This window comes from Hemitrygon akajei, chromosome 30, assembly GCF_048418815.1.
Source record: "Hemitrygon akajei chromosome 30, sHemAka1.3, whole genome shotgun sequence".
In the NCBI taxonomy this organism is placed as follows: domain Eukaryota; kingdom Metazoa; phylum Chordata; class Chondrichthyes; order Myliobatiformes; family Dasyatidae; genus Hemitrygon; species Hemitrygon akajei.
This window is the reverse complement of record NC_133153.1, coordinates 9393289-9409283: the sequence shown is the minus strand read 5'-3', so window position 1 is coordinate 9409283 and position 15995 is coordinate 9393289. Positions and strand designations below refer to the sequence as shown.

At 46.1% G+C, this 15995-nt stretch overlaps 1 protein-coding gene across 2 annotated transcripts in view; it reads left to right on the top strand.

The window, feature by feature from the left end:
- The first annotated feature begins 2509 nt into the window (after nucleotides 1-2509).
- The window catches only part of minar1 (membrane integral NOTCH2 associated receptor 1), a 46875-nt gene continuing 33389 nt past the window's right edge, over nucleotides 2510-15995 (top strand). For both annotated transcript variants that reach the window (XM_073032965.1, XM_073032966.1), the window contains exons 1-2: nucleotides 2510-2719; nucleotides 3140-5279. In XM_073032965.1, coding sequence (XP_072889066.1) covers nucleotides 3156-5279 — 2124 coding nt within the window. In that variant the 5' untranslated portion in view covers nucleotides 2510-2719; nucleotides 3140-3155. The remainder of the gene's footprint in view (nucleotides 2720-3139; nucleotides 5280-15995) is intronic.

Genomic DNA, 15995 nt, shown 5'->3' with positions numbered 1-15995 from the left:
GATCTTTCAAGAATCACTAGATACTGGAATGGTTCTGGAAGATAGGACAATTGCAAATGTCACTCCACTCTTCAAGAAGGAGGAAAGGCAGAAGAAAGAAAACTACTGACCTCAGTGGTTGGGAAGATTTTGGAGTCGATTGTTAAGGATGTGGTCTCACGGTACTTGGCCGCACATGATAAAATAGGCCATAGTCAGCATGGTTTCCTCAAGGGAAAATCTTACCTGACAAATCTGATAGAATTCTTCGAAGAAATAGCAACCACAATAGACAAAGGAGAGTCAATTGATGTTCTGTATTTAGATTTTCAGAAGCCTTTGACAAGATGCCACACATGAGACTGCTTAACGAGCAATAAGCCTATGGTATTACAGGAAAAGTTCTAGCATGGATAAAGCAGTGGCTGATTAGCAGGCAGAAAAGAATGGGAATAAAAGGAACCTCTTCAGGTTGGCTTCCAATGACTAGTGGTATTCCACAGGGGTCTGTGTTGGGATCAATTCTTTTTACATTATATGTCAATGATTTGGATGATGGAATTGATGGCTTTGTTGCAAAGTTTGCAGATGATATGAAAATAGGTTGAGGGACAGATGATTTGAGAAAGTAGTGAGGCAAAGAAAGGACTTAGACTAAGAGAATGGGCAAAGAAGTGGCAGATGAAATATAGTGTTGGGAAGTGTATGGTCACACAATTTGGTAAAAGAAATGAAAGTGTAGACTATTCTCTAAATGGAGATAAAATTGAGGCACAAAGGGACTTGTGCAAGATTCCCTAAAGGTTAATTTGCATGCCAAGTCTGTGGTGAGGAAGGCAAATGCAATGTTAGCATTCATTTCAAGAGGATTAGAATATAAAAACAAGGATGTAATGTTGAGACTTTATTAAGCAGTGGTGAAGCCTCACAGAGTATTCTGTGCAGTTTTGGGCCTATCTTCGAAAGGATTTGCTGAAACTGGAGAGAATTCAAAGGAGGTTCACAAAAATAATTCCAGGATTCAACAGCTTGTCACATGAAGAGCTGTCAGGGCACTGGAGCTGGGATTCAATCACAGACCCAGTACTATGCACACAGTGATATTAATCGAGTAACAAATCCCAAGGTGCGAATGAAGTTGGCATCAAAGCTCAGGCAGAGATCAAAAAATCCAAAAAATCAGAATCAGGAAACAGATATTCAAAGACAAATACTGGGAAGTCCCAGGAAAATTCACTAGCACAGTCTGGCCAAAGACAGGTGAAGACACAGGACTGAAATACACTGAGCAATAAACAGAGAGGCAGATGATAGGTGGAGCACAATGAGACACAGGTGGCAGCAATACAGGTAATAATGAGAAACAGCTGAGAGACGGAGTACTCAGTGATACAGGGGCCGGAGGAGAGCAGGAGAGCTTGGCAATACAAAGCCACAGACTGACTGCTGGGGGGAAACACACAAAAAGACAGAGTTCAACTGGAGGTACTGACAAGAGCATTTGATAGTTCTGAGACCGTATTCTCTAGAGTTCAAAAGAATGAGAGGTGGCCTCACTGAAACCTATCGAATGGTGAAAGGCCTTGATGGAATGGACATGGAGAGGATGTTTCCTACGGCGGGAGAATCTAAGACCAGAGGACACAGCGTCAGAATTGAGGGGCATCATTTTATAATGGTGACGAGGAGGAATTTCTTTAGCCAGAGAATGGTGAGTCTGTGGAATTCTTCGCCATAGGCAGCAGTGTAGGGCAAGTCTTTATGTATATTTAAGGCAGAGGTTAATAGATTTTTGATTGGTCAGGGCATCAAGGGTATGTGGAGAAGGCAGAAGATTGGGACTGAGAGGAAAATTGGATCAGCCATGACGAAGTGGAGGAGCAGACTCGATGGGCCAAATGGCCTAATTCCGCTCCTATATCCTATGGTCTTACGGTCTTATGACTGAAAGCGCTTCTTCCCAGATGAGACGAAAAGGAACCTCCTACCAGCAAGGCGGACTTCAGGTAATAATTTCCAAATTATTGTTTGGTCAACGAAAGGAAGTGTGGATTCTGGGGCCGAATTAGGTGCTGGGGATTTTACAGACCAGCAGAGGTGGAACTGAAAGGCGGAACGTCTCCCCATCCCAGTTCAACCTTCACACCAGGTCGTTCTCCCGGTGCCCTGAACAATGTCACCATCCACCCGTCCCGCTGAGGCTTTACTCCCTGTGCATACTGTCCGGTCCATTCCCCACACAAGAGCGGTGGATGATCTGAAATCTGTGGTATCCCGCGCGGTGTAGGCACCAACCCGTCTCTCTTTGACGGAATGTTTCGTTGATTCCGTTGCAGTTCCACCGGCTGGGCTTCCGAAGAGTAAGTTCGAAGTGTCCTGTTCCCCGCAGCCCGGTGCTGAGCCCCGCTCCTCGCTCGCTCTCTGAAGCCAATCCATTGGATTGAATGTCAATGACGTAATGCCGGAGAGAAACAATGTGATTCCGATTCTTTCGGCACCATCCACTCCCCCTGCCTGTGACCGCCCCCCTCCGCCAAACATGCAACTGACCGGTTGCGGGCATTCGGCGCTGCTCGGCGTTTTAATCGAAGAGCATCGCGTTGTGTTTCGGCGTCTGGATATGAAGGGGGCGAGACGAGGAGTGTAGACTGGCTGGCTCTTTTCCTGGGAGTTATTGATCATTATTGGTTGCGAATGAATTGTGAAGCAGGGTTGCAGGCAGCTACGGAGACTGCACACGGTATGTACAGGGCAAGAGCTGGGCATTTGCCGGCTTCGGGCACAGTGCGCCGGGGTAAATATACGGTATGTGCATGGTATGTCCGGGTGTGTGCAGGGTGCGTTCGGGGTAACTGCATGATATGGACAGAGGGTGTACAGGATCTTCACAGAGCAAGTGCTAATACATAGAATTTGTGCAGTATATCAATCGGGTGTATAATAGTGCTTGTATAGTGAATCAGTAAGGTGAGCACAATTTCGAGCTCTTTAATTCGCGAAGGGAGAGACCGTTTAAACACCGAGTCACCAAGAGAAGGGAGCATTTATTGTTTCACAATGTGTGCATTAGTAAAAGCATCTGAGCCAGTTATAATCAGAAGTAACACGATGTGTAATTCATTGGAGAAAGGGTGGAAATCAATTTCTTTTCTCTCTGTAGATCGCGGACGAGGAAAATGGAAGGTGCCCCGGAATACTCTCTGTTTCTGGTGCGGATACTGGAAGAACTGGACGCGAACCGCGGCACGGTCTCCTACCAGGACCTCTGCAAACTGCTGTGTGCCCGCTTCGATTTAACCCACCTGGCGAAGCTGAGGAGCCTCCTGTTCTACACCGCTTGCCTGGACCCCAATTTCCCAGCCACACTCTTCAAAGAGAAACTGCGCTGCAGTGTGGACAACACTCAGTCCAAGAAGATCATGATCGCCGCCGACATCGTGACCATGTTTAACCTGATTCAGATGAACGGCGGGGTGGCGAAGGAAAGGCTCCCTCACCGGCACCAGCAGAAGGTGAGGAAGAACGAATCCTTCGAGTCGTGCCGATCGGACACGGAGATCAGTCGGATCCGCTCCCCCGTCTACACTTGCAACCACGACCCGGCCAGCAGAGAACACGCCGCTTCCAGGCGCCCAAGCAGCTCCCCGGCGTCCGACTGCAAGGATTGCCAGCGCTTCATCTGCACTTCCGACCCCAATTTTTTCCTCGGGGTGAGGAATGAGGGAACACTGGAGAATAACGGCCGGACCACGTCCCTGGACAGGCTGCAAGCTTCTCCGACTTTTAATGGGATCGATCCCTCGGACTGCGTCATGCAGTCCACATATTTCCCCATGGATCCGGGTCAGGAATCTAACTCTGACCAAGACTCCCCCGGCAGAAAGGCCGACAGGAATGGGACTTTTGATTCCAGCGACGAAGCATTCACCATCAGCCCCTGTGCCGAGGCCACGTCAGTATTCAACAACGAGCTTCAGGACATGCTTCCTTGTGTGGGCAAGTTGGTCTCGATGGATAAAGAGTCGGAAGACGAGGACCAGGATCCGCACATCCCAAACACCTTTTCGAGGTTCTCAACCTTTTTCAGCAACAGCTTTGAGGTGCCATACAGTAATCCGTACTGTGACACCATCCCTACCAGTAATCACGAGAAAAGATACGTCAAACATGAGAGTCTGGACGACTTACAGGGGAGCACTTACTTTGGCCCAAGCACCATATCACAGGAGCCCCAGAACCTGACCAAACCGATCAAGCCGTCCTCCTGGCTCCTGAAGAGTTGGAGCCTCAACACCGAGCAGGCGGAGGACGGGCAGAAGTATTTTGGTAGCGAGAAGCGCCCTGGCATGGGTCACCAGTACCAGGCCAGTACCAAGGAGGAACTGATGGCCGAGGCGCGCCAGCGGCAGGCGGCGGCGGCGGCCGAAGCCATCAGCACCATGGACAGGGCTCAGACATACTTCCAGCAGGCGGACGACAGCGTCCATTTCCCACCGGCCGCCGCCGAGCCCGCCGGCTCCTCCAACCCTAGGAAGCTGAAGGAGAAGGGTTGCAAGACACCGAGCTTGGAGCAAACGACTAGTGTGGGAACTCAGACGGAGCAAGTGAGCCGGGCCAGGGGGCAGGCGATCGGACGGTGTGCCCGTCCTAAGCCCGGGGAGAAGGCGGGTGTCCGGCAGTCGGACGAGGACTCGGAGGCTCTGAGCGACGACATCAGCGATATTTTCAGATTTCTGGACGACATGAGTGTCAGCGGCTCGACGGGTCTCCTACAGTCTTGTTACAACAGCAACGGATCTCTGTCCCGTCTCCCCAAGGCAGACGGGGGCAGTCCCGAGAAGACTCCGGCCAAGGGAGGAGGTCCACAAAGTGACACCATCCAGGGGCATCGTCCCTGCCAGTCAGCCGACGAGGAGCTGAAGACCAGCGTGTGCAAGCTGGTGCTGAGGGTAGGCGAGATTGAGAAGAAGCTGGAGACCCTTACTGGGGTCCGGGACGAGATTTCCCAGGTCCTGGCCAAACTCAACCACCTGGACCAGAAGATTCAGGAGCCGGCGGCAGAGAAAGTATCTCCCGACAGCAACACCGACAGCCTCCGCGTCAAAGCCCTGAGAAAAAGCTTGTTTGTCCGGAGATCATCTAAGTCCCTGACAGAGGAGAACAGCGCGACCGAGTCCAAGATCGCCAGCATTTCCAACTCGCCCCGAGACTGTCGGGCGATGGGCTGCGGAGGCGAGATGGGCCAGAGCAAGCGCCAAGGCACGGCAGACAGTAAGGACTGGCAACGTAAACACAGAGAGGTATTTGCATCACTTTCTGCCGCCGTGTTCTTTATCTGATCCCACCGTATCCCCCCGGAGCTGCAAATCGGCAGATGGGTTGGGAATTGATTGTGGCGAGCTCCAGGCTACTGGGAATGGTTGGTATGTGTAAAACGTCCTAACCTGCCAATCAAAACCTTCGTTTGGTCAATGGGCACTTAAATTCCTTAGTAATCCATCTAAGTCAATGGCCAATCACTGCAAAGTTTTGTAGAGATGGTCGGTAATCAAATATCAACAATAGAATTGTAGTCAACAGGGAAACATGGGATATTTACGGTCAGTGCATGTAAAATGTATTCTAATTACAACGTAACTACCGTTGAACCGAGATTGGGGGCCGGGAGCGCACGTTAAGACATCTCGATAACTGCGCCACACGCCATCCGTTCACACGGGCTGTACCAAGACTGGCGTCACTTGTTGGGCAGCTAAGTGTTCCTAGCGTCAGAAATCTGGATCCAAGAGGGGTGTAGGCTCATCTGCCTTTTGCTCAGAGAGTGAATCTTAGTGATAAATTCTTTGTCAGAATAAAAATCTAAACTATGGCTGAAACCAAGAGAAATAGGTCCGAGGGATGGAACGTTACATTCAATCTTTTCAAGTTGACAGTTAAGGTATTGTTTCAAATTAGTACCAAGTAAATCACTGTCCAAATATAATACTCATGACTGGAATGTTTATAGTTAGAAATGAATCAATGGCAGTTTTCCCTTGCCTGACCCCTGCATCCCAATATCCACCAAATCATACCCTGACTTTAGTTCTCAATTTGAACAGTGGGTCATGGAAGGAGATGTGGTTGTATGACAATTGGTGTGAGACAGAATCAGTGTTAATCCAAGATACTGTCACATTGGTCATTAATAAGGACATTGCAAATCTTTTCAATAAATGTTTGAAATTATGTGACCATAAACTTAAACATAAAAACATAAGGAACCAAAGAAGGAGTTGGCCATTTTGTCCCCTGCACCTGAACCAACAGCAATAAAGGAAAATGGACACCCGTCCAATTCAGGATGATAGGAACCTCAGAGGGAGAAATAAAGTGATATTTTTGCAGTTATTTTTCTCTATTGACGAGATAAATAGAATGCTATCACTTACAATGACACATGGGTTACTACTGTAGGCAGCCACGTTGTGACAATAATAGAAGGGGTGGATGTTGTGTTCAAAGCCAGTTCACAGCTGAGTTCTGAATGGTTCCTGAGATCTCCGAGTATTGCGGTTTCACTCCTAAGAAGCAGCAAGGATTCCCTCAGACTCCAGACCAGCAGTTCTGATAGTGTAGTGGAGGTCAGGGTTCAGAAAATGGGAGTTCTTTTGTTGCAGAATACACGCCTTCTATATGACTTTTGTATGTGCCAATACTGATGTAAATATTGTGGCTAAAATTCTTTCCAAGCAGTGCTGCTTCTCAAATTTATAAATTATTGTGGAGTGAGTGGAGGATTAGCTCAGACAGGCATCCTAGAATCCTGGATGGCATGGAGAAGATAGACTGAAGGTACCATAGCCATGTTATATGGCACTGTGGCCCTAAGAAAATAATGTTCCTGGAGGTGCTTACCATGTCACAGTGGAATTAAAGGGACAAACTATAAGGCCAAGTTGCACTCAGGACAGAAGGTAGAGGTGTGATTTAATTGGATGTTTTTATGATCAAGGAAGTTGACAGGGTAAATACAGAGAAACTGCTTCTACTAGTGGTGATATTCTGAAGCAGGAGACATAATGACAGGGCCAGACTGCTAAGGTGCTTTCATACTGAGGTAGTTCAAATGTAGAGCGCTTTCTTCATGAACCTCAGTCAAATAAATATTTTCCGTGTGAGGCTAGGTGGCAGCAGTGAAAGAGCAAAGATGGATTTAAAGTGCAGGTAATTTGTGAACTAATGGAAATCAAAAGAGTTGAAAATGTGGAGTTAGGAATTATTGTCCCTATAATTAAATGTTGAAAGTCACAGTTTTTTCCTTTGGGAGATGGTCCTTGCTGGATAGTGGCCAGACGTGGCTAGTAACTGGCCATGCTGACTGCTGGAATTTTGATCTTAAAAATAGACACATTCCTGAGATATGTGAGCCTGTCTTAGTCTATGAATGTTGCTGCTTAATATCATGCAGAGTGAAGTGACTAGAGTGAGTACTGAAATTTATTAGGGTTGGGACTTGGGGATGAAGGTAAGCAATGGCCTCTCTGTAATTAGAGAAACAAAGGCTGATAAAACAGTAATTGCTTCTGGAAAGCAGAGAATAACAACTTGCTCGTATAAAATCAATTATTTTCTCCTGGCTTGGAAATAAACATACACTGGACCTGCCCTGTCCCTGCTTCAGATGGCAATGTGTATTTGGAGGTAAATTATGGAAAGCTGGGAATTGAAAGGAATGAGGGATTGAACACAGTGAACTTGCAATCTCTAGGAATGTGGCACCCAAACAACAACTGGAGCTGTGAGCTGGCAAGTCTCAGGTCTTGTTGGCTTTATGCAAGGATCATGAATGATACGGTCAGTGAGAAAGTCAATGCATTAGTTTTAAATTGGCAATATTCATTCTTTTGGGGGAAGGCTCCTTTAAAGCAGTAGCCTATGAATGGGTGTGGAGTGATAACTTTAGTGCTTTACTATAAGAATAAAGCCTGCCACTGACCTCAACTCAGAATTTGGATGTTAAAGATAAGTTGCATGCCTAAAAATAAGATACTATCCTGGCTGAAAAGAATTAATTTCTCTTTCTCTGCACTCTCGCCATCCATAAGTCAATTACCTACATCAGTCGTGACCCTTGCCATATTCCACTACAACATGATGATCTTTATACTTCAGTCAGGCTCACATCCACGTTTCAGAGCTTGCACATGATGCTAGCTCATTAACCATGATGGACAGGCCACCCAAACATTGCATGGCAGTCAGTGACACCCCGTCCACTCTCTTACAGGACAAAGTGGTTCAATAGGCAGTGATAGCTGACTACAATGGGATAGCCATAGCTGCTCATCACCTTACCCTCATGGAACTGATGATGTTTACAATATTTGGATGATAGTTTCAGAAATGAGAGCCAAGAACAGAACAGGACATGAACCTCCAAAGATGATGATCTCCTTGCACTCAACCCTCGTCCTCCTGTCCTACTTCCCTTCAACTCCTTATCAATTCCAATGGGTTGAGCATCTTCCTCTCAATTTCTTTGCCTCTCTTACTCTACTTCAACCCTGCCCCAACACCTTAGTTTAACTTCAGTTCAGCAGCAAGCACTCCAGCTCAACTGGGTAATAGTTTCACTCATTCAATGGGTGGTGTGTTTCTTCTCTCTACACTTTACTTTGGGACTCAGCATTAACCACGTAGGATCGCATATTTCTAATCTCCTACTGCGAGATCCTTCTTCCTTCTCTCTTTACCAGAAACAAACAAGTGTGTGCTGTCTACCCATCTGCTCTGTCATGTTGTACTCCAATGGAAATGCTTCCTCAGCATTGTCTGGGATTAGATTATTTGCCTCGAAGCTTAAAATTAGGACAACACACAAAATGTAGGAAAAACTCAGCAGATCAGCCAACATCCATAGAAAGGAATAAAGAGTCGAGGTTATGGGCCGAGGGACTGGAAAGGGAGGAGGGAAGAAGCAAGAATAAGAAGGTGGGGGAGGGGAAGGAGTACAAGCTAGAAGGTGATTGGTGAAGCCAAGGAAGTAGGTTGATTGGGGGGATGAAGTCAGAAATTGGAAGATGATAGATGGAAAAGGGCAAATAAGTAAAGAAGAAGAAGAAGGAATCTGACAGGGGAGCAGAAAGGACCATGGGAGAAAAGGAGGTGGAGGGGCACTAGAGGAGGTGATAGGTGGGTGAGGAGATGAGAGGGGGGCAGAAAGGGGAATGGAAGAAGAGAGCAGGGGGAGTTGGTGGGGAGAAATTACAGCAAATTAGAGAAATTGATGTTCATAGCATCAGATAAGAGCTATCTAGATGGAAAATGGGATGTTGCTGCCCCAAAGTGACTATGGCCTTATTGTGGCAGTAGAGAAGGCCATGGACTGATGTGTTGAAACAGAAATGGGGATTGTAATTAAAATGGTTGGCCACTGAGGTATCCTGATTTTTGCGGATGGAGCAAAGGTGCTTGACAACGTGTTTCCTCAATCTGTGGCGTGTTTCACTAATGTAGAGGAGGCTGCACTGCATGGATTGCATACAGTAGGTGATCCCGACAGACTCACAGGTCTGGTGTTGCCTCTCCTGGAAGGACTGTTTGGGGCTTTGAATGGAGGTTAGGGTGAGGCTAAGCAACTGTTAGCACTTCTTCCACCTGCAGCATTAGGTGCCAAGAGAGATCAGAGGGGAGGGATGAATGGACAGGGGAATCAGAGACAGAGAAATCCCTGTGGAAAGCGGTGAGTTTGGGGGAAGGGGGTGGTGGTTTAGTGACCTGCTTAGTGGTAGGGTCCTGTTGCAGATGGCAGATGTTGTGGAAAATGATATGCTGGATGTGATAGGTAAAGACAAGAAGAATTCTATCCCCGTTCAGGCAAAAGGAAGATCAGATGAGGGTGATGTCCAGGAAAAGCAGGAGATGTGGCCAAGGGCAGCATCAATGGTGGAGGAAGGGAAATCCTATTCTTTGAAGAAGGAGGATATCTCTGAAAATGAAAGCCTCATCATGGGGACAGATGCAGCAGAGTCAGAGGAACTGAGGAAAGAGAAACTGGAGAGCTCTGCATGGGTGCAGGTAGCAGCACCAATGTAGTACAGTGCAGAAAGAGTTGGGGAGCATAACTAGTGAAAGCTTGAAACATGGACTGTTCCACCTAGCCCACGAAAAGACAGGCATAGCTGGGGCCCATGTGGGTTCCCGTAGCTACTCCTTGGGTTTGGAGAAAGTTGGAGGAGCTGAAAGAGAAATTGTTGCCAGATGGTGGAGGGGAACAGCTTAGGTCTGTTGTCTAAAAGAAGAGAAGAGCTTTAACGCCTTCTTGATAAGGGAGAGAACTGTATGGGGATTGGTCATTCCTGGTGAAAGTGAGGCTATCAGGGCTAGGGAATTAAAAGTTGTTGAAAAGATCAAGAACATGTGAAGTTTGGTGGATGCATATAGGAGGGGACTGAACCAAGGGGGTAAAATAGATACTAATATTCATTGGTGCATGGACAGGACACCCAGGTTCTCTGAACACCAATAACTTTTTAAATTTCTCACCATTTAAAAATAACTCTTTTTTTTACCAAAGTGTGATACCCCACAGTTTCCACATCATATCTCACCTGATATGCCCTTGCCAATTCATTTTACCTGTCACATCCCTGCTGTAATCTTCTTGCAACCTACATTTCCATCTGAATTTGAATAATTAAAATAAGATTTGGATAAATTATACTCGATCCCTTCATCCAATTCATTGTTTCAGGATTGATCCATGCATTCCACTAATCATAGCATCCTAAACTGAACTATTTATTCCCTTTCAAGACTTGTTGACAAATAATTAGCCTTTAGTCCACACCATTACATCAAATCTTAATTGTATTATAAGAACTTTTGAGTTGCAATCAGGGATGAGTTGTCAGCATGTCATATGAATAGGACCTTATGATATAGGAGCAGAATTAGGCCATTTGGGCTGTTTCATAATGGCTGATCCATTTTTCCTCTCAGCCCCAGTCTCCTGCCTTCTCTCCATATCCCGTCATGCCCTGACTAATCAAGAATCTATCAATCTCTGCCTTAAATATTCCCAGTGACAGTTGCCTGAGGTAACGAATTCCACAGTTTCATCACTCCCTGGCTAAAGAAATTCCTCCTCATCTCCATTTTAAATGGATGTCCCTCTATTCTGAGTCCTCTGGTCCTAGACACCCCGATCATAGGAAATACCCTCTCCACATCCACTCTATTGAGACCTTTCATCATTCGATATGTTTTGATGAGATCCTCCCTTATTCTTCTAAATTCCAGTGAGTATAGGGCCAGAGCCATCAAACACTACTCATATGATAAGCCTTCTAATCCTAGAATTATTTTTGTGTACCTCTTTTGAACCCTTACCAATGTCAACATATCCTTTCTTAAATAATGGGCCCAAAACTGCTCACAATAGTCCAAGTGAAGCCTCACCAATGCTTTATAAAGTTTCAACATTACTTCCTTGCTTTCATATTCTAGTCCTCTTGAAATGAATGATAACATTGCATTTTCCTTCCTCACCAGACTCAACCTGAATATTAACTTTTAGGGAATCCTGCACAAGGACGCCCAAGTCCCCTGGCAACTCAGATTTTTTAATTTTCATCCATTTAAAAATATTTTATACTTTTACTTTTTCTACGAAATTGCATGACCATACACTTCCCCCATTGTATTCCATCTGCCACTGTTTGATCTGTCTAAGTACTTCTGTAGCCTCTCTTGTTTCCTCAACACCACCTTCTCCTGCAACTATCTTTGTATCGTCAGCAAATTTGGCCACAATTGGCATCAATTCCACCATCCAAATCATTGACATATAATGTAAAAAGAAGCAGTCCCAACCCAAACCCCTGTGGAACACTAGTCAGCCGTAACCAACCAGAAAAGGCTCCCTTTATTCCCACTCTTTGCCTCCTGCCAATCAGTCAATGCTCTATCCACGCTAGTATCTTTCATGTAATACCATGGGCTCCTAACTTGTTAAGCAGCTTCATATCTGGCATCTCGTCAAAGGACTTCTGAAAATCCAAGTACACAACATCCACCGATTTAAGCAAAGTTATTCAATAATGTTGTCAATTCAACCATGCTGGCAAGAAATTTAAATTACCTTCAGCTGTAATGGCAGCTTATCAAAGGGTTTCTGCAAGTACTAGAGCATCGCATCCATTGATTTTTCTACCTTCCCTATTAGTTATAGTTTCAAAAAGCTATAGTAGATTACTCATGCATGATATACTTTTCACAAATCCATGTAGACTCTGCCAAATCCTATTGTTTTTGTTTAAATACCTGCCTGACAATTCCTTATAATAGATTCCAATATTTCCCTTTTACTCATGCAGTGCACTGTCCTGATTTCTGTCTATCCACCACCTCCATACCCCTACCCACACAACCCTTTCTTAATAAAACAGTCATATTTATTTCCAGTTTATGGAGCCTGGTCAAGTATCTATGGAGTTTTGAAAGATGACAGCCAGTACATCCATTATCTCCGTCACCACCTCTCTCAAACCCTCGGGGTGCAAGTTCTCAGGGCTTGGGCATTTATCCATTTCCGATCTCATTCATTTCTCTGCACCTATTCGTTAATACGACTTTCTTTTAGTAGGTGTGAGTGGGGAAGGGTGTGTGTTAGAGTGGGTGTGAATGTGTGTGTTTGTGAGCATGAGTGTGGGCGTAAGTAGAGATGTGAGTGTGAGTGAGGGTCTGAGTGGGTTGGGTGTGGGTTAGGCTGTAGGTATGGGTCCATGAATGGGGATGTGAGTGTGAGTGAGGGTCCGAGTGGGTTGGATGTGGGTCTGACTGTGAGTACGAATGATTGGAGATGAGAATGTGGGCCTGACTGTGGGTGAGGGTGAGTGTGGTTCTAAATTGGGGTATGGGTGTAAGTGTGGGTGTGTGTTGGTATGGATGTGAGGGTGTTTGTGTCTGTGCATGAGTTTGGTTGTGAATGTGAGTGTGAATGTGCATGTAGGTATGTGTGTGTGTGTGTGCGTGTGAATGTTTGTGTAGGGGGGTGGTTATGATGTATGTGAGTGGGTGTGTGTGAGCGTTGTGTATGTGAGCGTGATTCTAAGTTGGGGTATGGGTGTGAGTCTGGGTGTGAGGGTGTTGGGTTGGTGCATGAGTTTGTGAGTGTGAGTATGTGAGTGTAGTGTATGAGTGTGATGTCTGTGAGTGAGGGTGAATGTGTGTGTGGTGTGTGAGTGTGGTCTGCGGTGTGGTTTGTATGCATGTGAGGGTGAGGGTCAGTATGGCTGTATGGTGTGGGTGTGATGTGTGCGAGTTTGAGTGTGAATGTGAGTGTAGTGTGTGAGTGTGAATATGAATGTGGGTGTACTGTGTTTAAGTATGTGTGTGAATGTGAGCGTGGGTGTGTGAGTGCCAGAATGAATGTGGTTGTGGTGTGCGTGAGTGTGGTTTTAAGTTGGGGTATGGGTATGAGGGTGTTTGTGTTGGTGCATGAGTTTGATTGTGAGTGTGAATATGAATGCGTGTGTAGGTATGTGAGTGTGTATATGTGAATGATTGTGTGGGTGTGAGTGTGGTGTGTAGGTGTAGTGTGAGGGTGAATGTGAGCGTGGTGGCAAGTGTGAGTGTGCAGGATGTGTGTGAGTGTGGTGTGTGTAAGAGTGAGTGTGAATGTGGGTGTGGTGTGTGTAAGAGTGAGTGTGAATGTGGGTGTGGTGTGTGTAAGAGTGAGTGTGAATGTGAGTTTGGTGTGTGTACGAGTGAGTGTGAATTTGGGTGTGGTGTGTGTAAGAGTGAGTGTGAATGTGAGTTTGGTGTGTGTATGAGTGAGTGTGAATTTGGGTGTGGTGTGTGTAAGAGTGAGTGTGAATGTGAGTTTGGTGTGTGTACGAGTGAGTGTGAATTTGGGTGTGGTGAGTGTGGTGTGTGGGTGTAGATGTAGATGCGAATGTGAGTGTGGAAGTGAGAGTGAGGGTGGGTTTAAGCTGGAGTATGAGTGTGGGATGTGTGTGAGCATTGTTGTGAGTGAGTGTGATTCGGTGTGTTGTCGTGAGTCTGGATATGAGTCTGAGTGAGGGTGTGTGTGGGTGTTATTATGGGTGTAGATGGAAGTTTGGGTGCAAGTGTTTTTACGAGTGGGATGTGCATGTGTGTGTGGGTGTGAGTGTTGATTTGAGCATGAGTGTGGGTGTGCATGTGAGTGTAAATGTGTGCCTGTATGTAAGTGTGGGTGGAAATGTGAGAATGTGCATGAATGTGGGTGTGAGTGGGTCTGACAGTGGGACTGTGAGTGTGGGCGTGGGTTTGTCTGTGGGTGTGAATGTGTATGGTTGTGTGTAACTGTGTGTGGGTATGTTTGTGGATGTGAATGTGTGTGGGTGGGTGTTTGTAGGTGTGAATGTGTGTGTTGTGGATGTGGGTGAGAGTGTGAGGGTAGATGTGTGAGTGCATGTAAGTGGATTGTGACAGTAGGTGCAGGTGTGAGTATGATTGTGGTTATCAATATGTGTGGGTGTGATGGTAGGGGTGTGTTTCTTTCTGGGTGTGAGTGGGAGTGTGGATGTTGGTATGAATGTGAGTGTAGGTATGTGTTCTGGTGTGAAAGTGTGTGCAACTGTGAGTATAAGTATGTGGTGTGGGTGTGAATACAGTGTATGTGACTGTGGATGTAAGTGTGAGTATAGGTGAGAGTGAGTGTGGTTGAACGTGTGTGAGTGGGTGTGGATGTGAGTTTGGTTGTGAGTGTGAGTATGAATGTGGGAGGATGTGAGGGTGTGTGAATCTGGTTGTGAGTGGTAGTGTGTGTATGGATGTAAATGTGTGTGTGAGTGTGAACCTGGGCTTGAATCTAAATGTGAATGTGAGTGTGGGTGTAAGTGTGTGTAGCTGTGTGTACGGGTTTGAGTGCATGTGTGGGTGTGAGTGTGAGTGTGCATGTAATTGTGTGAACGCATGTGTGGGTGTGTGAGTGTGCATGTAAGTGTGTGAATGCATGTGTGGGTGTATGAGTGTGCATGTAAGTGTGTGAATGCATGTGTGGGTGTGAGTGTGAGTGTGCATGTAAGTGTGTGAATGCATGTGTGGGTGTGAGTGTGAGTGTGCATGTAAGTGTGTGAATGCATGTGTGGGTGTATGAGTGTGCATGTAAGTGTGTGAATGCATGTGTGGGTGTGAGTGTGAGTGTGCATGTAAGTGTGTGAATGCATGTGTGGGTGTGAGTGTGAGTGTGCATGTAAGTGTGTGAATGCATGTGTGGGTGTATGAGTGTGCATGTAAGTGTGTGAATGCATGTGTGGGTGTATCAATGTTGTGTGTGTGTGTGTGTGTGTGTGACTAACCAAGGGCCCAAGTGGTAACCTGTTAGAGGTCCATAAGGTAATAAGAGTCACAGCTAGGGTAGATTGTCGGAATCCTTTTCTTCTGAACAGGTTATCAAAAGAGGAGGGCATAAATTTTAGATGAGGGAAGGAGGTTTAAAGGGAATATGAGGGGAAAGATATGTTAATAGAATGTGGTTGATATCTGGAACCCACTGCCAGTGGAAGTGGTGGAATTAGATATTATTTCAACATTTAAGAGGCATTTAGAACAGGCACTTGAATAGGCAAGGTCTAAACGGATTCAAGCCTGAAAGGATTACGGTAGATGGGTCAAAGATATCAATATGGACTTCCTTTCTGTACAACTGACAAACTCTATCTGGAGCAGAGATGCAAAGAGGGTAGGGTGTTCTGAACCCAAGGCACATAGAGCGTGTATAAGATAGCAGTAAACACACAGTCACATGAACAAAATAAGTCCCTGTGTGTCACATCCTGTAGATTGATGGTTCATGGATGTTTTTGACAAACATGATGGTGGCGATCTGCAGGCAAATGCAGTCCAACTTGTTTTCCACCGAGCAAACACTGGAAGCAACACCGATGGGAAGGGCAAGCCCCCAGCCCAGCATAGATGATGCACCACAAACCTCTGGCGTCTCCTCTTCTGGGGCGGCCGCAGCAGGTGACACCCCCGACACGAGG